This window comes from Mycena indigotica (assembly GCF_014461135.1).
Source record: "Mycena indigotica strain 171206Taipei chromosome Unknown Mind.scaff0004, whole genome shotgun sequence".
Classification (NCBI taxonomy): Eukaryota; Fungi; Basidiomycota; class Agaricomycetes; order Agaricales; family Mycenaceae; genus Mycena; species Mycena indigotica.
The window spans coordinates 4,325,751-4,347,570 of record NW_023503003.1 but is presented as its reverse complement, the minus strand read 5'-3'; the positions used below and the strand labels follow the sequence as shown (position 1 = coordinate 4,347,570).

The 21,820-nt window shown below is 53.9% G+C and overlaps 3 protein-coding genes across 3 annotated transcripts; 2 read left to right on the top strand and 1 right to left on the bottom strand.

Moving 5' to 3' along the window:
* Window positions 1-15,692: 15,692 nt before the first annotated feature.
* On the top strand, window positions 15,693-16,287 carry MIND_00520200 (uncharacterized protein; the record flags this gene model as incomplete). The annotated part of the gene is made up of 3 exons (XM_037361992.1): window positions 15,693-15,943; window positions 15,993-16,146; window positions 16,195-16,287. The coding sequence occupies 3 exons, from the start codon at window positions 15,693-15,695 to the stop codon at window positions 16,285-16,287; spliced, it is 498 nt and encodes a 165-aa protein (XP_037222284.1).
* Window positions 16,288-16,424: 137 nt separating this feature from the next.
* MIND_00520100 (uncharacterized protein) lies at window positions 16,425-17,898 on the bottom strand (the record flags this gene model as incomplete). Its single annotated transcript, XM_037361991.1, has 3 exons — window positions 17,744-17,898; window positions 16,653-17,695; window positions 16,425-16,603 (listed from the first exon to the last, which is right to left on the bottom strand). The coding sequence occupies exons 1-3, from the start codon at window positions 17,890-17,892 to the stop codon at window positions 16,425-16,427; spliced, it is 1,371 nt and encodes a 456-aa protein (XP_037222283.1). The 5' UTR covers window positions 17,893-17,898.
* A 32-nt stretch (window positions 17,899-17,930) lies between these two features.
* On the top strand, window positions 17,931-21,605 carry MIND_00520000 (Fip1 domain-containing protein; the record flags this gene model as incomplete). Its single annotated transcript, XM_037361990.1, has 12 exons — window positions 17,931-18,649; window positions 18,826-19,017; window positions 19,059-19,254; window positions 19,648-19,747; window positions 19,846-19,855; window positions 19,916-20,057; window positions 20,106-20,152; window positions 20,202-20,251; window positions 20,300-20,748; window positions 20,802-21,113; window positions 21,168-21,324; window positions 21,376-21,605. The coding sequence occupies 12 exons, from the start codon at window positions 17,931-17,933 to the stop codon at window positions 21,603-21,605; spliced, it is 2,604 nt and encodes an 867-aa protein (XP_037222282.1).
* Between the last annotated feature and the right edge of the window lie 215 nt (window positions 21,606-21,820).

Below are 21,820 nucleotides of genomic sequence, written 5' to 3'. Positions count from 1 at the left end.
CTGTGGTTGTCTAGGGCCAATTGGGCCCGCTGTCAAGGGCGTCCGGCGGCGCATCATGATCCCTGATGGCGGGTCATGATGGCTTGATGGCTGACTAAAGCGCGATCCGTGATTATGTCCCTTCTCTGGGATATTAGTGTTGTTGCTCATTGCTTTGAGCTTGTGAATTATGAGGGCTTGTCAAGCCCTAGGGCTCTAAGGGTGGTGAGGGCCCGATGGGCCGTATAGGGCCCGTTGGCCCGACCCGAACCCTGACAAGGCCCTCTGCCGCTGCTCGGGTTCGTCGTCTCTGAGCCGCCTCCTGACTGGCCCTTCGGCATGTATCACAAGTCTGATATAAGCCTTGCTGTCCGGTAGGCTTTTTGAAGTGTTTCCGCTTTTTGATTTTGCGGCAGGCCCGACGCGTGCACCGTTCTCGTGTTCGACATCGCCGACACCGAGTGTGTGGATTTTCATTTGCAGAAACATTATACTCCTCGAGTGGAAACCGTTCTTCACACAGAACACAGTACTTTCCACCAGGAATACGAATCCTGCGAACTGTCAAAGCCCGACGATGTGCCATGGCTTCTGCCTTGCGCAAAACACACAAGCACGGCACATTTGGTGGATGTCATCATAGAGGTGATCCGGGACGGTCTGTGCAGGTTCGCATTCGGAGCAAATGCGGTTTGGTTCGCGGCGTTGGACAAGGGGAAGACGGCGAAAGGGATGAACACGGTGAGTAGGCTGGGATGCATTGCTTTCGTCCTGTGGCATATTGTGGTGTAGAGCAGAGCAGGAAATCAATAAGTGCTTGGACCAGTTTGAGGAGCTTTTGTCGTGTTTGCATTGTCGTGTTCAAGATTACACGTGAGCGTGCCACTGAGTAAAAAGCGACTCAAAATCCAAAACACAGTCAATACTCTCTCAATGAGACCAAAAATTGGTGTACATGTAGTGTATAGGTGTGGTCATTCTCAGGAAAATAAGCTAAGGTGAAGAGCCAGAAACAACGGAGATTTTGAAGGGGGTCGGCTGCGCGACCCCCTTCTATCAAATTTCTCTGTAGAATTGTGCCCTGGGCTTGCCCTCTGGCGATCACGTGTTAGCGAATAATTGCTCGCTGTGCTCGCAATTACTTCCGTCTATGTTTACATGGATATACTCTAAGAGATATGAGTCCTTGGATTTGCCTTGAATGAGCCTTTTGGTGAGCGGCGAATGGTATTGATCGCATCATGCTAAATGGGGCATCATCCTCTGTGTTACCCGATGCGAGATCTGACACCTCTTGCTTGGGCCGCATTCAAACTGGCAGCGGCTGTAGCGTCGGTATCTCACGCTCACAGCTTCGGAGAACGAGAACAGCAACATTTTCCGTAGCATCTGAATCCCACAATGACCGATTCACCGGTAACTTACTAATCCCGATGATCAATTATGCCACAAGTTTTTCCTCAATTGTCGTCCTCCAGGACCTCCCTGAAGCCTCGATTAACGTGGGGTTTAAAAGCGACTAGTATTGAAAAGCCTCTTCATTCGTTCGCGAAGAGTTGAGGAACTGTCGATGCTAATTCTACGTCCCTCAACTCTTACGGGTTTCCCATCTGACATTATCGACCTTTGTCGTACATCTGGAGACGCCGAAGCGAGATCGGCATTGAGAGAGCTGCGCACTGAAATAATCTTGACATATGTCAAAACCTTTTATGGGGTATACTTAAATGCTCGACGCAACAGAACCAAGCTGGTCTAAGCTCCGCATTCCTTGTTTTTGCACTGTGCAACGGAACCTAACTGACTCGGAGCAGTTGCTCGCTGAACAAGCCCCATCTCCGTATCATATCATACTTATACTATGTAGTATTAGCCCGAGAACCTGAAATCAACAATATCGTGACCTTCTTTACTTCGTGAAGCACTGCATTTTGTTGTGTCAAACACGGATGGCGCCCGATTCGGGATTCGCGAGATCTATCTCAGAATTGTCCTATTCGAGATACTAACGGAGGGTTACTGGCAGTATAAATGCTTGACGTAACAGAACATAGCCTGGCATGGCTCATCTCCTTGGCTCCCTCCTCGACCTCGTCGTCTCCGATGACAACGACAACCTCCAATACCTCATATTGGCAACACTTCTCCTTTGTGCAGCCGTCCTTTGCATACGACGACGACTTCTCCCACACAAATGCATCGAGAAACTGGAGCACATGATCAACGACACCAAGGACACATTCGACAAAGGGCAAGAAGAGCACTTGCTGCGCAACCCGCACTATTCGCCAAAGGTTTAAGCAACGGCTATCTTCGTAGGCACCCACACCAGCAAAGGCATGTAGATTGATGCTTCCCACAGATTACAGGGACGAAAGGCCATCCTTCGGTCACGGGTTCTCACGGAGTATGGAATGGGCTGCTCCACCCGACAATACTTCCATATCTTTGGCGCCCTAGCACGAGAGATTCGCAAATGCCAGAAGGACGTCCAAAGTCTGCATTTGGTAATTTTGGTGAGTCGATCATCCGAATTGGGAATTATGATCTTGGCTGATGTCGAGGACAGAAAGAGATCGAGGACCAACGGAGAGAGGTGCACTTGGAAGAAGCTGATGACCTCAGGGTTATCCTTGCATCTGGCTCGTCTGCAGGGACTTGAAGGTAGTGCCATCGCACGCAAGAGCAGTTGTCGGATTACTTCCGCGTCCGAGTCGATACCCTTGGCTAGAAGGAGCATGTAAATAGCCAGATACCCAGTATAGCATGGTTGGATTTCACGAGAGGATCGCTACAGAGTAGGACATACGGTCATTTCAACAGCTTTGACCATCCACTCGCTGCCCCAAATTCCAACAGTCCATGTCCGAGCTCGTTGTCAAATTGAACAACGAAAGAGAAAGATGCTTCGTGAACGTAGTACCCTGTAAAATTGAGAGAAATATAAAGAAGTTGGGGAACGCCTGTGTTTTGTTCTTCATTGAAACGCACGACTCTGTCCTCCAGTAGCCCGCCTGGTGCATGCACCACAAATAAAACTGCAGCGAATGAATTTGACGACGTTGATCCCGAAATTCTTCTCCAGCATTGCGTTGAGGCCCACGCTAGCCAATGCTGCCATTGCGGTCGGACATCGAGTGCGAGTTTGGCACAGAGACCAGTTACGAGGACAGCACAGGCAAGTGAAGGAAGAGAAGCTCTTGTCCACTATGTTGGGGAATGTGGAAAAAGGCGAGGATTTGGGGATTGGGTTGTGCGATTCTTAGTTCGTCAACATGCGAGCTCGGCGTTTCTCAGAGTGACACGACCGTTACTGTCACAGTCCATCTCATTTCTCCTCCAAAAAGGAAAGCCCGCGCTGGGCGCTTCAACCCGAGGCTATTCCAATGCCAATGTTCTAAGTAAAGCTGGCTCTTACTCCTGAAGCGACTCCCTTGAGATGTCTCTGCTCCTTTTGGGCTGCTGTTGAATACTGGTAACGTCGAACGAAACCCGGCACAACATTGACAGAGTCTGCTGGTAGGAAATCTCCACTTGAAGGTCAACAAGATCAATAGCACACTAAGTATTGCTGTTAAGATCCTCAGCAATCACTGGCATCTTGGGCCGTCTGTCTGTCTTCGAGTCCGAATCTGCGCACGCCGAATCACTCCCACCGGGAACTTGTGTCGTGTTGCTGCACTGAAAAACAATGATTGCGGTCGAGACCGCCATTGGCCGTGCACTCTGGTCTGCTGCACAGTGTGATGGGAGGCCGGCGTCGGCCCGTAGTCGGATCATGTCACGTAGAGTCACATATCATTGGATCAGACTAGCTACTACACGCGGCCGAGCCCAGCTACCACATTGTGGTGACGAGAGCGGCATCCGAAGCCAAGAAGTACTCGCAGCAGAGCAGAGAAGAGCAGAGAAGCTGGCAAACTACAGAGAACGAGACGAGAAAGGAAGATACACAAAGTCATCGCCGACACCCAGGCTAGACTGGGCAGCACAAATCAGAGGAATCAGAATCCAGCGAGAAGAGACCCCAGACGAAGACTCTGAGACCACAACAACAGCGCCAAGCTCTTCAGCAACTCAGCAGTCTAGACAAACCACGATCACACCACCCACATCACCGGCACCAGTACCACAAACCACAAGTGTCAATACACCGACAACGCAGCAGAGAGCCATCAGCGCAGCCACGATGTCAGAAGCAAACACAGTACCCGCGTTTTATGGGGACGAAAGGGACGAGAAAAACAACGTGAATTCCGAGGAGTTCATCCGCAAGTTCAGGATCCGAAGCAGGGACCTCAAAAGAGACACCGACAGCGAGAGACTGGATGCGGTGGGGGACCACTTTCCCACACGCACCCCGGCAGCGAAATGGTGGGCGGAGCGGCAGAAAGTCAACCCCATCGCGAAATTTGTCGATTTCACAAGTGAATTCTTGGCGCAGTTTCCAACAGACGAGGAGGCCGAGCCGACTAAACAGGAGTATCAAGAGAAACTGGTCGGGCTAAAGCTCACACTGAACGAGTTGGGTGGAACTGTCGAGGTAGCGGGCCAAGAAGTGGCGACACACATCAAATACGCCCAAAAGTTGTTGGAATTGGCAAGAAAGGCGGGTGTGGAAAAGACATCGAGCTACATCTATCAGGTCCGAGACGCAATACCGGAACCACTTCGCAAGAATCTGCCAAGGGAACCGAACAACTGGGTCGACTTCACAAAGGCGATCAAAGATGTCGACAGAGCAAAGTTGAGAGAGGACGTGAAGGAGGCGAAAGAAAAGCAGCAAAAGGACAGAGACAGAGATGAGAAGATAGCGGAGCTCCAGAGAAAGGCAGCAGCGCCCACAACACCGGTCTCGAAGATGGCGGCAAGACTAGTCGCAACAAACCTAAATACGCCAAGGAGCATGTCAAGCAAGCCGGCAGGAGACGTGTTTGGGGCAAGCGGAGGCGGAAGGGGGAATCTATTCACTCCGAACCAGAGAGGCGAAGCGCTGTCGGAAGAAGGCCTACGCAAACTGAAGGAGATGGTTGGGAAGATGAAACCACCGCCAGACGACGAGAACGGAAGAAAGTACCACAAGAAGTTAATCGGACTGTGGAACCAGCAGTACGGTGGGGAAACCAGACCGGCTCTAGAGGAAATAGGATATCCGCTAAGCCCGGGAACGGCGGATCTCTGTTCAGGCGAATGCTTCCAGTGCGGACAAGTAACTATTCCGCCCCACCGAGCGAACGACACGAACTGCAAGGCGGAACCTATCCCACGAAAACGAACGTGCCTTCAGGGCTATCTGCAGCAAGTACCTAGGACGAATGCGAGCATCAGCTGTCGAACAGAACGTGGCGGGAGTCAACTATCTGGAGTATACCATCGAAGAATTCAACAAAACGCAGGAGAGGGAGGGTTTTGGTGGAGGGCTGGCAATGTGAAAGGCCAAATGCCAGCCCGGGAAACGCGGCCAAAGAAATGCCTCGATCCCGTCGCCGTACCAATGAAATGTATTCCAGCAAACAAGCGAATCAACATTATTGACATGTATGGGACGGCAACGAAAGGAAACGAGGGATGCGATCCGTTCGAACATACGGCATTGCTAGGAGGAATACAAGGAGAGGTTAGAGTAAGATTATTGTTCGATGGAGGGGCATTAGTGGGGGCGCTGGACAAGAAAGTATGGGAGGACAACCGTCACCAACTAGGGGCGGGAGTCCCATCGAACACGGTACTTCGAATGGCAAGCGGTCAGCTAATACCATCGGTGTGTAGATGGTTGGGGAAGGTAAACGTGGCAGGCGTACGAGCGCCAATAGCGTTGGAGGTATTCGATAGTGGCGGAGGATGGGAGGTCTTATTCGGGAAGCCGCTACAAGCGCTATTAGGCGTGGTTCACGACTACAGGAAGGACAAAATAGAGCTGGAATTCGAAGGCACAAAAGCGACGCTAGAAAACCAGGCAATAAAACGAGGGGTCAAGAATACGGGGATAGAGAGAAAAACAGGACCACGCGATAAGGGAAACAGGCAAGCGAACAGCAATATATTCCATGTGGATGATATACTACAGGCAGAAACAGTAGACTCCGAAGACGAGGAGGAGAAACGACGGGAAGGGAGGAGAACGAGGGGATGGATTGGGATGGGGTGGAAGAATATGAAGAAGCAGACAGCGATGAAGGAGAAACGGAGGTGGAGGCGGCACGAACCATAGCGGAGGAAGCAATGAGGGCACTGGGCATGAACGAGGAAGAGGAAAAGGAAGACACGCGGGCGATACATACCGTCGAGCTCGACAAGAACAAACCCAACCAAATCCCCAAACCGCCAAACGTCTTCACACGCAAAACAGACCCCTTCAATCCAGCACGAGTGGACCAAATCTTGAAGGCGGTCGAGATCGGAAAAGACGTGACAGAGGAAGAAAAGAAGAAGGTCGAAGAGCTCGTGGCGGAGTTCGCAGACATTTTCGCACTGGCCGTGAGCGAGGTAGAGGCAGTAGAGGGCGCGGAATACGCACCGCATATACCGAAGGACCACCAGTTCAGCACGAAGATCCACCAGAAACCACTATCCCAGCCACAAGCGCAATACCTAAGAGAACAGGTAAAAATCCTGGAGGACGCGGGCATAATCAGACCGATACACCCGAGAGACGTCAAGTATGTCTCACCGATAAAACTGGCCCAAAAGGAGCACGACGGAGGGGGCATGACATTGGAGGAACTCCAGCACACGCTCAACGACGAATGCGTGAAGGAAGGATACGAACCTATCTACGACTTGCCGCCAAGGACGGAAAAACCGGATCAAAAGTCCGACGTCAAGAAGCAACCCAAATGGCGCATCTGCCAAAACTTCCATGAACTTAACGAGCTGCTTAAGGTGGTCCCAATGCCGCAAGGCGACATACGCGAGAAACAAAGGCGGCTATCGGGGCACAGGTACGTCTCAGTTTTTGATTTTGCATCGGGATTCTTCGCCGTACAGATCGCGGAGGATGTACAACCGTACATCGTGATGTTTGTTCCCGGGACAGGGATACTATGCGTACATGCGCATGCCGTTCGGACTAACGGATGCACCAACAGAATTCGCGCACATGGCGGCAGCCAAGCTATCGGACTTACTGGTCAAAAGAATAATGGAGCTCTTCGTCGACGACAGCGGCTCAGCGGCAAACAGTTTCAACGAGATGATGGAAAAACTGAGGCTCATATTCACCAGGATAAGGGAGGAGAAACTGTCGCTATCAGCAGCCAAGACCAAGCTGTTTATGACGGAAGCAATATTCGCAGGAGCGAGGGTCGGCCCAAACGGAGTGTCACCGGACCCGGCGAAACTCACAGCCATAGTGCGATGGGAAAAACCGGAAGACGCGGCCAATCTAAGCGCGTTCCTAGGCCTAACGGGATACTTCAGGGACCTGATCAAGAACTACGCTAAGTTGGAGAAACCGCTCCGAGACTTGTTAGCTAAGGTGAAAATACCAACAGGCGCGAGAAAACCAGTGTATCAAGCAGCGATGAAAGCCTTTAAGCTCGCGCCGGTCTGGACAGAACAGCACGCGAAGGCATTTATCAACCTAAAGGACACCTTATTACGGGAACCAGTTCTACGAGCGCCGAACTACGAAACGGTGAACGAACATCCATTTATCGTCACAACGGATGGGAGTAAAGAAGCATTTGCGGGGATGCTATCCCAGAGGATGGCAACAACGTTACCGGGTGGGAAGGAGGTGATAAGACGACACCCGATAGCATTCGCGTCTAAGAGAACTTCGTCATCGGAAGAGCGATATCAACCACATCTCCTCGAATTCGCAGCGCTGAAATTCTCGCTAGATAAATTTTCCGACATAATCTGGGGGCAGCCAATCAAATTGGAAACGGATTGCCAGGCATTACGCGACATAATGGTTAACGAGAAGCTCAATGTCAGACTGCGGGTCGGGCCGTGCAAGGACCTCTCCTAAGAACGCGCGCCCGGAACAGAACAGACGAATAGTCGGGCCCGCAAGTATGGCGGGTAGATCGAACCGAAAGGGCCCGTGAACTCGGTCCCTTGCCGTAGTCGGTGGTCGAAGGTTCGAATCGGGTCGTGTCGGGCCCGATGAGTCGATAGCGTCTCCTCGCACGGAGTAAGGTAGTTCTTCAGACGATCTAAGCGATAGAGTACAGGGTACACTATCGCGCATTATATACGCGGGCCCGCAAAGGGGGTGATCGGACACCCTGGCCTCTCCTCCTCCTCCTCACTCCCGTTCCTGGCCGCAGAGGGACGATCGCACATCCCTTGCGGGCCAGGCGCTACTCCTGACCTCCCAGCACTCCTCCCCATTCCCCTGGTGTCGAAGTTGGGCTCGGCGACGGCTCGACGCGTCGTTCTCGGTCACGTGCTTCCCACGTGTGCGTTCCTCCTACTGGGGCGCATGTTCCCCGTCGTCACGTGCTGCGTGTTACGGGCCCCGCAATGGCCCGACACCAGCGCCCGGAGCGGACGGGCCGGGTCTTATCCGTGACATCACCCCTCCCTAGGAACGACTCGTCTCGAGTCGGCGTGGCTCGGTCGCCCCGGTTTCTCGGGTTTAATTTTGACTCTAGCTCGTCCTTCCAATCGCAAATTCCATCCAGCCCATAAGCTTAAGCTAAGCTTCGGCTGCGCATTTTAATCTCCCGCGGCTTCTGACGCCTCGTGGCGTCCGCAGATCGATTCTTCCTGTCCATCAAGTGTTTCACCGCGGTCACGTGCGGCGTAGCGTTTCGTGTTGCCAATTCAGTTGCGCGTCCTTTGTTCATATTGCTTGCGAGTGGGCTGTGCTGCGCGCCTCGGTCGAGTTCGATATAGAACGCGTTCGTTCCCCCATATAAGCCAGGGCTTTTCCCTTCTGATCCTCTTCATGTCGTCCCCCAACTTGTACCGCTCCGGGTTGTTGCCCCCTTTGGCTCTCAGATGGTTCCCCCGTCGTCGGAGCCTGGTCGCCTGTTTGTTCGTTTTGCCTCCATGTCGCTCGTCGAGTTCCCTGCTTCCTGGCCCCTCTTGCAAGGGCGAGACCCGTCGTCTCGGGAGTCATTCGAGCCCCTCCGCCTGTTGGAGGACTTGCCTCCGTCTCAAGCCGCCGACTATTCTTCCAAGCTGTTCCCTCAGTTAGCCCCCGTAGTCCGTTCCCATCGAGCTTCTACTCTCCCAGTCCCCCTGCCGCGCCCTTACTGCCGTCGTCCTCCCTTCGAATCTTGTGGCAGGGCGAGTTCGACCGCCTGATGAAAGCCGGTCTGTGGCAGCCGGTTGTCTTCGGCCCCACCACCTTTACTTTGGCGTTTTGTTTGATGCGTTCCCCTCCTCCTTCGTCTGGCGTCGCGAGGACGGCTCCCTTCAGGATATCCGCCCCTTGTTCGGACAACTGGGCCGTGGCCTCCTTGCCCATCTCCTTTCTGCCGACACTTCCTCCCCCGATGCTTTGTTCTTTCCCCGTTTGTGGCGTTGGGTGGTACGTTCCCTTCCTTGCCCGCTTCCGATCGTGTGCTGACGGTCTCCGCCCAGCGCCTCATCCTTCACGCCTTGTCTTGCGCTGCCTCCGTTGGCCTCCCTCCTTCGTCTCAGACCGATTCCTCGTCTTGGCCCACGTGGCCGCTTTTGCGTGTTTCCCGGAGAGAATATAACTCGGCCCGATCGCTGGCCCGTCTGCTGGGCCCTCTCCCTCCGTCTCTCGTGCCGCCGTTCCTTCCACGCCGACCGGTGGTCGTCATTCGTTCGGGTAGTCTTCTTGCCGGATCCTCGGGGCGAGGTCGCGTTCTCGGGTGGCCCTTCGTTGGATGAGGCGGAGGCGGGCGTCTCTTTTAGCTTCCTCCCTTTGGCAACTTGGTTAGACGATCAATTCCCGAGCCCTGGAAGTGATCCGGAAGGTGCCGGGTGACGGCCCTGATGGGAAAGCGCGTGCCCCCCTACGCCCGTGGCTCGGGCGCGATCCTCCCCCCTCTGGAGATCGACGTGGAGCATGACGGTGCCCCGCCTGTTTCGACCCTCCTGTTCCTCCCCTCTGATCCGGACTCGAGTTCGGATGTGGAAGTCATTGCCGGCCCCGTCGCTTGTCCTCGCTGGGGATCGACCCTTGAACACGATTCGGTAGAGGATGAGCTTGACCCTCCTTTTTCCCCGGCCTCGTCGCCTACCCCGTTGCACCGGGATTTCGGCACCCCCTTGGCCCCTCGTCTCGAGTCCACTGGACAGCTGGCGCTTTTCGGGAGAGCCCCCCGTCGCCCGGGGACCGTGATCCGATCCTCTCTCCCCTCGCTGCGAGTATTGCATCGCTCATGATCGTTTGTGCACCGTGTGGGGCGCCCCAGACAGTTCTCCCCAGAAACTCCCTGGTCCCGTGCGTCGGGCTTGTGACGCGTGTAGCCCGCTCCATCGTGCTTGTCTGCGCTGGCGGTCTTTTGCAGATGCGTACAAGGCTCGCTCCGCGGCTCTGCACGATTTTTCCTTCGAGTTTTGGGAGCGTCAAGTCGAGGATGGCGAGTTTGCGCTGCTACGTCCCGATCCCCGCTTCGCTGATCTAGTCGGGCTGTCCGCATCGGTCCCGTACCGGTCCTTCTTGTTCTCCTATTTGCCCCGATCAAACGAGGATCGGTTCGGGCGGAGCCCAACCCCGACGGTCGGGCCTTCTTCGGGCCGTCGTCGCCGCCCGGTCGTCCTTTCGTCAGCGTCTTCTCGGGACTCCTCCCCGTCCCCGTGCGAAACGAAGTTCGCACCCGCTCGCCGTCTCCCCCACCATCGTCCAAGTCGGCCCCCCCCGAGGCCCCGCCCCACTTTCCGCCGGCCGGCCTCCCCTGTCGCGACCGCTCGTTAGGAGAGGCCTCGTCCCGGCCATCCGTCCCCTGCGGGTGAGACCCACCCTCTTTCTTATCCCACCATGGGTTTCCAGGTGCCTTCGTTCCCTCGAGTCTCCCTGTGGTTCGGGAGGGGATGGGACTTGGATCGGGCCATTGCCGAGTCTCGCCGGTTGCATGGGGACCCGTCGGTACCCGCCGATCAGCGCTTGTCTCCGTTGGGCGTGCTGTTGCTGCAACAGTCGGCGGTTCATTCGGCCGACGGGGGCTTCCCGGATGCTCGGACCCGCGCACTCGCGGAGTTGTCGTCGATCGTTCCCTGGATGCAGACCTCCGGTTGGTGAACTCGCTGGAGTCCCTGACCGCCTCGCGGGACGTCGCCCGGCGTGTGCCGCTATCTGGGCGCCATTCTTCTGGCTATCCACCGGTCCGAAGGAGAGAGGTCGGGATTCTGGGAAACGCCGGAGGGTTTAGAGCGTCGGGCCGCTGAACGAGAGGTATATGCGAATGTGTGCCGTCAGGACGGCCTGAGCTTCGGCATGATGGACCTGGATTAGGCTTCGGCGGGTCGTTCGTCGTCTTTCGGCGACCTCGGCCGGAGTTCCCCGTCTACTCGGGTCGCGGCGTTCGGGTATCCTCCTCCTTTTGTTTTGCTGTCATTGTTCGCGCTCTGTCCAGTCGGCCCCCTCCCGTAGGGCGCCCCCGTGATGATTCGGACCGTATCGTGTTTGTTTTTGGTCTGCGTGTTTTTTCCCCTTTTTTTGTATTTTGGCTGTTTTGTAATCGATCGATTCGTCTTGCGCTCGTCCGTTGTGTGATGGGTGAAGAAAGAGTTTTATTATTAGGGGCAGAGGCCCCGCCACAGATTAAGTAGAGCAGATTACGAGAGAGATAAGAACGGGCCCCCAGGGCCTTCGTGCGGAGGGAGGTGTGTCCCATTTCGTCAGGCAGAGTGTGCCGGTGGCCCGGGCGGTCCGAGACGATCCGGATCGGGGGTTCGGCCGTCACGGGGAGGGGCGGGGAGTTGTTGAGGCGTCGGGCGCTTGCGGCGGGCCCGGCGCCCTGGGCCGGGCAAGTGTGTTCCATGTGCCGATGGTGTTCGTCCAAGGAGACCCGCCTAGGGGTGCCCTACTTCAGGGCGGGCTCCTTTCTCCCGTAGAGGACGCGGTTGAAGACCACGGGCTGGGCTTCGAGGGTGCGTCCGTATAGGTAGGCAAGGGAGGCGATGACGATAGCCACTATCGTGGCCCACGCCGGGAGTGCGATGACGGTGGTGGTGTTCCATTCTGTTGCGGGTGTAGGGGGATCGCTTAGATTCTGTCAGACTGCGGGTCGGGCCGTGCAAGGACCTCTCCTAAGAACGCGCGCCCGGAACAGAACAGACGAATAGTCGGGCCCGCAAGTATGGCGGGCGGGGTAGATCGAAACCGAAAGGGCCCGTGAACTCGGTCCCTTGCCGTAGTCGGTGGTCGAAGGTTCGAATCGGGTCGTGTCGGGCCCGATGAGTCGATAGCGTCTCCTCGCACGGAGTAAGGTAGTTCTTCAGACGATCTAAGCGATAGAGTACAGGGTACACTATCGCGCATTATATACGCGGGCCTGCAAAGGGGGTGATCGGACACCCTGGCCTCTCCTCCTCCTCCTCACTCCCGTTCCTGGCCGCAGAGGGGACGATCGCACATCCCTTGCGGGCCAGGCGCTACTCCTGACCTCCTAGCACTCCTCCCCATTCCCCTGGTGTCGAGTTGGGCTCGGCGACGGCTCGACGCGTCGTTCTCGGTCACGTGCTTCCCACGTGTGCGTTCCTCCTACTGGGGCGCATGTTCCCCGTCGTCACGTGCTGCGTGTTACGGGCCCGCAATGGCCCGACACCAGCGCCGGAGCGGACGGGCCGGGTCTTATCCGTGACACTCAACGTCACGCACACGCGCTGGAGAGACGGCATCATGGGGTACAATATCGTGGGGGCGGAACACATCAAAGGGAAAAATAATGTGGTGGCCGACGCACTGTCAAGAGCGGACGAAGGGAAACCGAAAGGGGGCGGGGATGGAAGTGAGTGGACAGTCTCTCCGGACTGGGAAGCGCGCGCTCAGGAATCGTAAACGACGTCTTCACGGTAAGCGCTACAGATGGGAATTACCTGATAATGCCTGTACCAGAAGGGACGGCAGCGCTAAGAGAGCGCTTTCAAAAGGAACCCGTGTACCGAGAGGTAATCGACGCGATATTGGAGTTGGATCTCGGAACAAGTGAACGCGAACGCAAACGAGCAAGACACCGCGCATCGCAATACTTCATAGAAGAGGGGAAGCTTTGGAGGTTGGGCGGAGCAACGGGAGGCAGAGCGCGACCAAGACGCGAGTGCATCACAAAAGAAGAGGCCAAAAAGGAAGCGGCAATCGCGCATGCGAAAGGGGGTCATTTCCACCGCGACCATATCAAAATAGCACTCATGGACAAATTTCATAGCCCAAAACTGGATGATTCAATCGTGGCCGCAATACGGGAATGCCCCGAGTGCAAGAACTTTGGACCGACAGCCATACACGCTTTACTAAAACCAATAGTTAGGCGACACCCCTTCGAGCTCATCGCGGCGGACTACATGACACTCCCACTCAGCGTGGATGGATTCAAAACGACAGGTCTATACATCGACGTGGCCTCGCAACACGTATGGGGGGAAGTCTACAAGGGTGCGGGAACAGGTGGAAACACGGTGGAGGTGCTCGACAACCTGTTCAGAGACTATATGCCGGCGGGAGACATTGATGGTTGACAACGGTTCACATTTCGTTAACAAGGCGGTGAAGGCGACGTGCGACAAATGGGGAACGCAGTTTGTCCCGGTACCCAAATACTCGCCATGGGTCAACGGGCTGGTAGAGGGTACTAACAAGCTGCTCATCTTCGTGTTAGCCAGACTGTGCGCGCCGAAACTGGAAGAGGACGGGTGGAGGAATACAAGAGCGGAGGATTTACCAGCGACGTGGTCAAAACACTTCAGGCAAGCATTGCACATCATGAATCAGAGAATACTACCGTCGATCAGGTACACCCCGAAGGAGATCTTATTCGCGAAGGCAGTCAACACAGTTCCAACACCTACACTAGTAGCGACAACGAGACCAACGGAAATGGAAATACACAACCACATGCAGTACGCCGACCAGCAACGCTTGGACGCCTACGACAACCGGGCTGCACTACGTGAACAAGCGCAAGGCGTTATTCGACAAGGCAGTAATGGAGTCCAGGACAGGGGAGGTAAAGTTTGAACCGGGTGACCTTGTACAGGTATACGACACGGCGAGGATGAAGACGCTGAGCGCGGACCGCAAGATTCAAGGGCCGTGGAGCGACCCGCACAGGATAAAAGCGCGAAGGGTGAACTCGTACGAGTTGGAGACGCTCGATGGCGTGGCGGCATCAGGGCACTACAGCGCAAGAAGGCTGCGGAGATTCACACCAAGGGACGGAACGGAGTTAGCCGAAGAACAGCGTGAATTCATGGAGAAAAAGAGGAAGGAACAGGCAGGGCTAGGCTACGACGAGATGGGCAGAGTAGCAAAGGAAAGGGATGGCGAGATGGCCGAGCGCAAACGAGTGGCGGACATGGAAGCCGAGCTAAAACGCATAGAGGGGGTTCAGGCGTCGAGGACGACGCCATTTTAAATGGGGGCACCTGTGATGGGAGGCCGGCGTCGGCCCGTAGTCGGATCATGTCACGTAGAGTCACATATCATTGGATCAGACTAGCTACTACACGCGGCCGAGCCCAGCTACCACAACAGCAACATTCGGTCCAGCGGCGCTGGGTTTCAAGAGCATGACAACTCCCGCCGTCGACAGGCATCCTAGCCCAACGGCAGACCGGATAGAACAAACGGTACCGGAGAGCAACACACGAAGATAAGAACTTGGAACGCCTGAGTCCAGCATCTATGCTCAGTGGCGAGTGTGGCTCATAAATTTAAATTGTTGTTGCGGCAATAATAATGATAGTACAGGGCCACTACTGCTACAATTTTGTCCTCAACAATTACTTGTCTGACCCGGGGGTCATGCAGCAGCAATTTCTTGATCAGCGGTGGCAGCAAGTGCGCCAATCAGCGGTATGCGCATCCATAGGCTCGAACCAGCCCCGTTTTGACCGGTGACCAAATACCAAATACCAAATAAATTACTGCAAGGTCCCAACCTGGAACGGCAGCTCCCGTAACTACTTACATCTTCTTATATATGAAAACACTACCGTGCCGGTATTGACAGAAAGTCATGCGGACGCACGTGAAACACGTGATATTCACGTGCCACCCTCGTATACCGCCCGCCGGTCGCGAGCCGCAGGCGAGCGGCCGTGTGGGCGCTGCAAATTCTTTTTTATTACTGTAGTCCATGCCACAGGCACGGACGTTTATACTTGTAGAATACTAATGTAAGCTGCGGAGGTGAAGATGGGCAAGTCACGACCGCCGCCGACCGCCGCAGTGACCGATTTTGTCACGTCCGCGATGCGACTGGTTCGAGTCTAGCGCATCCACACCGAAATTCCGAGTTTGAAAAAAAAACAGATTGGACTACTTGCAGAGCTTCATCGTCCGCATTCTCGTGTCAACCTCATTGTTTCACGATACATGCAGTGCTGAAGAATGTGGATATGTGCATCTTGCTTGCTGAGCGCGCGCTAAGCTTCCGTATCAATGTAAAGAAGTAACCACAAGAACCACAAGGACCACAACATGGTGAATTTTCTCTCACGACTGTCGACACGAAGCAGAGCGCCGATCGACATCAGTGTCTCCAAAAGGGCATTCCTGTCAATGGATAATTGAGATACCGACTCTAAGTATAAATGCTCGACGCAACAGAACATAGCCTGGCATGGCTCATCTCCTCCGCTCCCTCCTCGACCTCGTCTTCTCTGACGACAACATTAACATCCAGTACCTCGTTCTAGCGACACTTCTCCTTTGCGCGACTGCCCTTTGTGCACGACGGCTTCTTCCACACAAATGCATGGAGAAACTGGAGCGCATGATCAACGACACCAAGGACACGTTCGACAAAGGGCAAGAAGAGCATTTATTGCGCGAACGCACTGTTCGTCAAAAGTTCAAGCACCAGTTATCATCGTGAGCACTGCTACCAACGAAAGCACATCCCAAGTGATGCTTCCCTCAGATTACAGGGACGAAAGGCCGTCCTTCGCTCACGGCTTCTCACGGAATATGGTATGGGCTGGTCAATTCGACAATACTTCCATATCTTTGGCGCCCTCGCACGAGAGGTCCGCAAATGCCAAAAAGACGTCCAAAGTCTGCATTTGGTAATTTTGGTAAGTTGATCGTGGGGTCATGTCTTCTTGACTTGATGCCGAGGACAGAAAGAGATCGAGGACCAGCGGAGAGAGGTACACTTGGAAGAAGCTGATGACCTTAGGGTTATCCTTGCATCCGGCTTGTCTACCGGGACTTGAAAGCCGTAAGGAAAGTTGTTGGATTCCGAAACGCGTCGATACCCTTTTGGCGAGGAGGAGCATGTAAAAGAGTCAGATACTCAGTACAGTATAGGCCGCAGCGCCAATATATTTCACGAAGAGGACACACAGACAAGTCATCTCAACAGCTTCGCCCACCCGCTCGCTTCCCACCCAGCCTCAAATTCAGCCTCGCTGAACTGCTGAACAGCCCATGTCCGAGCTCGTCGTCGGATTTCTCGATCCTCAGCAGGTGAAAGCGAGAATGCTTCATGAATAGCTGCCGCGAATGTTTCGGGCGACTTCGCGTGGTACCCTAGAGGATTGCTCAGAATTGCTACGAATAAGGGAGTAGAAAAACACACCAGTATTCTTGCCATTGAAAGGCACGACGATATCCTCCAACGGCCCACCCGACGCGTGCACAATAGGAATAACACCCGCAGCCATGAATTCAACAACGTTGATTCCGAAATGCTCATCCAGCATCGTATTGAGGCCCACACTAGCGCGCCGCAACCATGCCAGAACGTCTGGATAGGGTGCGTTTAGGACAAAAGTTACATGCTCTTTGACACCAAGCTCTACGGCAAGGTTTTCAAGTGCAGTAACGCGGGCTTGGTCTTGCTCATTTCTACAGCCACCAATGAGGACAAGCTGAACTTTTTCGTATTTGGGATGTGTCTGGAGCAGGGAATGCAGTGCCCGAATCTGCATTGCGTGATCTTTTTCGGGACGAAATTGAGCTATGCTGACGACGACCTGTGCTCTCGCGTCTAATGGCAACTTAGCCATTTCTCGAGTGTCGCATGAAGGATAAACGACGCGTGGTTTGATCGTTCCCCTTCTGCTGGAAGAAAAAGGGTAGGCAAGGACGGCAGCGACATGCTTTCGTGTCCACGTCGAGTTCACCATGAGCACTTGTGCACAGCGAAGGGCAAGGGAGTAAAGGAGCATGAAGGCGTGGTAGTAGACCAATTTGGATGGTCGAGCGACGCGGGAAATCATCGGAGGTGAGACAGTGGGATAGTGAACGTAAGCGCCAGCTGGAATGCCGAGTATACGAAGTATTGGGAGGGTGAATGCGTAGCCCATGGTATCGATATATGCATGAGGAACGAAATTCCACAACGCCTCCAAAACAAGTCCAACGGAGCCCATGCTCTGTCCGATGAGCGTGAAGTGGGGGTATGTTGAGTCTTCTACAAGAACACGTCTTGTAAGAAATACAAAATGGAGTCGATCTGGGTCGAGTGCTATCGAAAAGCGAGATTGAGCTTTCTGGACGATTGAATCTTTTGTTGCATCGATGTCGCCAGTGTAGACAACGGGAAGTACTTCTGGGCGTGTTCGCTGGATATACGCAATCGCTGTCCAGAGAACACGCTCTCCTCCGCCCCCGGCATTACTGTGCTAGATGAGATGAGCGTTGAATAATGTGGGGTCGCTGACGAACCAATATGGATGGAAGAAGGCGAGAGTTTTGGTGTTCGGGGGGAGTGAAAGGTCCTCTATGACACGTTGACGCTGTTCATGGGAGCGAGCAGTGAAGAGTAGGACAACACAGAGGAACAGTAGCGGGATGGTGATGACGAGGGAAAACATCAAGTGAGTCACGCCGACTGTCACAAAATTTTAGCTCGATGTCAGTGACCGCGACGAGCAAACGGCTAAAGTTCCCCTCGTTATGTCGGTGCTATGCAATCTCGGTCGCGCCCGCGAAGCCAATAAAGGGCATGGACCCATCACGAACTTTTAGCGGCAAAAAAGCCTACCAGTATAGCTGGTACACACGAATGCTGGACGGCTCCTCGACCGCGCCACTCCTTCTACTTCATCACAACGAATTTTCGGCCAATCGTATGGCTCAACTGCGCAGGGATATTACGGCCGCCGCCACACGCTCAAAAAGTAAAGCAAGCAAAGAGCAAGAAGAGGCTGAGCCTATTCCCGACCCACACCTCACTGTCATCCGCTCGGGCATATTTGGAGCGGCCCTTCGAGACTACACCACACTCGACAATGCCATTATTACACAAATGATTGAAGGTGTCTCTGGCAGACTTGCGGTTCTGTCGTTGCCCGTCCTCGATCCACCACAGCTCAAAGCAGTTTTGCGGACCTTTGACCGTACAGTACCCCCGAAAGCGCCGAAGACGCAGGATGAAATAAAGAAAGAGTTGGAGGAGAAGAATGCGGACCCTGCCAACCCAGGACGGAGGATGAAGCGGATGCGACCAGTGTTGCACCCGGAACTGAAGGTGTTAGGCGCGTTTATGGATGGTCAAGTACTGTTGCTACCCAGACTCAACGAGGTTTCGCAACTACCAACGTTGCAGACTTTGAGAGAACAGATAGTAGGGTTATTGAGTGCGCCTAGCACACAACTGGCTATGACGCTAAGTGAAGCCGGTGGTGGGAGGCTGGCTAGGACACTTGAGGGTCTTCGCCGGGGACTAGAGGAGACGGCGCCATGAAATGTAAATATTTTACGATGTGGATAATTTTGGCGAAGTGATTTGTCATCACGGCTGACAGGCCACCACCTTTCTTGCTTCCAACGATGGTCCAGGTTCCTGCACATCTCCCACCACCCAAGCCAGACCACTCCTTCACGAGACGGCCAGAGTCTCCCATCGCTGTCTTCTTCTGGCGACGTCGGATGTGGTTTGAGTCGACTTTTGTCCTCTCCATGCTTGAACCCTGGGAGAAGATTCTCCTCTGTATAGCGTTCATTTTTTCAAGTTTTGAGATGCTGAGCATCATTCCAGTGACAATATTCGGCATCCTATTCCTCCTAGTCTGCTCAGGCATTGTGCTCTACCTGCCTCACCACATTTCGGTCATGAGCGGCCGTGCGGTATACTACCTCTGGGGACAGGAGGGAGACGAGCGCGCGCTTTGGCAGTGGCTTGGATATGGCGTGGGCGCCGTGGGGTCCGCTTTACACAAGGAGCTGTGAAATGGGTGCGTGCTTTTCCTCCTGTCGTTCGCTGTCTGTTACTCATGCTTTCTCCAGCACAATTCTTTACATGAATATCATGTTTTAATACCTCTAGACTTGACTCCCTTGACTCTCGCTCTTGTGTTGTCCCTTATGAAACCAATGGATTTATCAACTACCTGTTACTACCATAACTCAGTATCGCTATTTGCGACTACCCAGTATTTGAGACCTATGTTGCACTCATCTTGCGGCTTGGTATTACCAGAAAGCATTCCGAGGTTCATAACCACCTGAGTGGAATCAAAATTCATGCACAACGCGACGGCAATTTTGACGCGCTGGGTGTGACCACTTTGTGACCCACCTTCTTTGCTCCAAACGACGACAACTCAATGTTCGTAAAACTTCATTAGGCTCTCCATGACCGTCCGAACGTTTTCAGGGATGACGACGATGACTTTCTCTATGGAGGCGGAGACTCACAACCGACCACGACGCCAGCGCCAATAGCGGGTACGCGTTCTTAACAGAAACCCTTGTCCTCTTGTCGTATCTTCCATGCAATTCCATCTTGTTGACCACATACCACCCTTTTGTGTGTGATATTTCAGCATCCACATCGTGAGTCTGAGGGGTTTGTATCGCTCGAATACGAGTTGTTGACCTGGCGCATCCTTCTAGGTACACTGTTGATATTCCGCAAGAGCAAGGAATTATCGAGGAACTTCAAGCGGCTGAAGCTTCTGGGAGCCATCCGACTTCTTCAGTACCCATAGATGAAGATCAAGGGAGCGTTGCGTATGAGACAACGGACGACGAGGAGGTGTGTGGTTTGGTTTCTGTTGATTTTGTCTGTTAACATTTGCATTAGGATGTCGAAATCCTTATGGAGCCTCAGTCCCGCTCGCTTGACTTTCGGTCCGTATATCATTGTTGGACACTTTCACCGACCTTGAACTGCAAATAGACAAGCCAATGCACGCTTAAGGGCAAGCGCAACTTCAACACCAGCAAAAAGTATGTCCGCTTTCTCTTCTCGCAAAGGAACATGTTCTCAGTGTGTAGCGGCAATTAATGCAAGCTCTGAAACAACCGACTATACTCCTCTGCAACGCGGGGCCTCATTGCAGAACATCACTCCCTCAAAACCACCTACCTCAACCTCACAACCACAGTCCACCCCATCTGTCCTAAGCACGCCTGTACCAGTCCCACCACCACCACAAACGAATACGCCCGATATTCCACCAGATGGCGTTGACCCAGCCACTCTTCCCCAAGTTACAGCACCCCCCTCTCATCCAGCAATTGACCCAACAGTCATGGGTACCACGGACGGACGCGCCATTATTGACGTCGATTTGAGCGCCATGACCGACAAGGCTTGGAGGAGGCCGGGCTCTGATATCAGCGACTGGTTCAACTACGGTTTCGACGAGTTGTCGTGGGAGGCTTATTGCTATCGCCGACGGGACCTTGGAGAGCTTGCAAATGTGCTTAAAACGAATGTCCTGGTGTGTGGAATTTCGTGGATTGCAGACGAATATATTGAAAGTTCCTTCCTTAGAATTTCTCGGGACTGAATGACGACCAACTCATTGCCCTTCCCACCGATGCGCGGACGATGGTAATGACTGGGACTCAAGCCATGATGAATGGGGCCATGAACGGTGCTGTAGTTCCTGGTGGACCTGGTATGATGGGGATGATGGATATGAGCGGGATGATGCCTATGGGAATGCCTGTGGGTATGAACAATGAAATGGCAATGATGGCGATGCAAGATCCCAGCGCACAAAATGGCGGAGTTGTTCCAGAGCAAGCAGCCATGCAGGATGGCTTTGCCAATCAGGGTATGATGGGGATGGAATATGCCCAGGTAGGCGTTTTTCTTATGGATTGGAAATAAGTCTTGCTCATGCATTCGTAATAGGACCAAGGACAGCAACAACAACTCTATTCGATGGAGGGGAACGCCACCCCTACTGGTCCTGCGATGGGTCGTGGGGCGGTTCCGTTTCGCGGTACACGTGGATTGCGGGGAGTGCGTGGATTCGTCGGACGGGGAAGAGGGCGAGGAGGTTACGATGGTGGGTAGTATTCGCACCAACTTGGAAACTTTTTTTGAATCACGTAAGTAGCACCAGCAGCGCCTGCCCGCCCGACATCGCCGCTCCCACCAAATGTACCCACAGGCCCGCGCAACCAAAACAAGTACAAGGACCGTGACGGAAATGCGGCAGCTGTTGACGGTCTCGATTATGGGGGCGGGAAGGGCGACAGGACACCGAGTGGTGAGCCGGAAGAGCGAGGCAGAAAGCGGAGGGGTTCTCCCAGTTCTGAGGATCGGAGGGACTCAAAAAGACGTTGAGTTTTTATGCTTGCCGTGTTATATATACTTGATTATTTTACGCTGCTTCGAGTTTGCGAATAGCGTTTGAATTTTTCGATGGACTAGTCCTAACTTGTTCTCAACTCCCATCCTCGAATTCGAAGCTACCCAGGATCGATACTGTTGTTGAGCTCAAGCTGTTATTTACTACATTTCCGGACCTTGCCTGGGAAATCGACGACAGTCGTTCTACG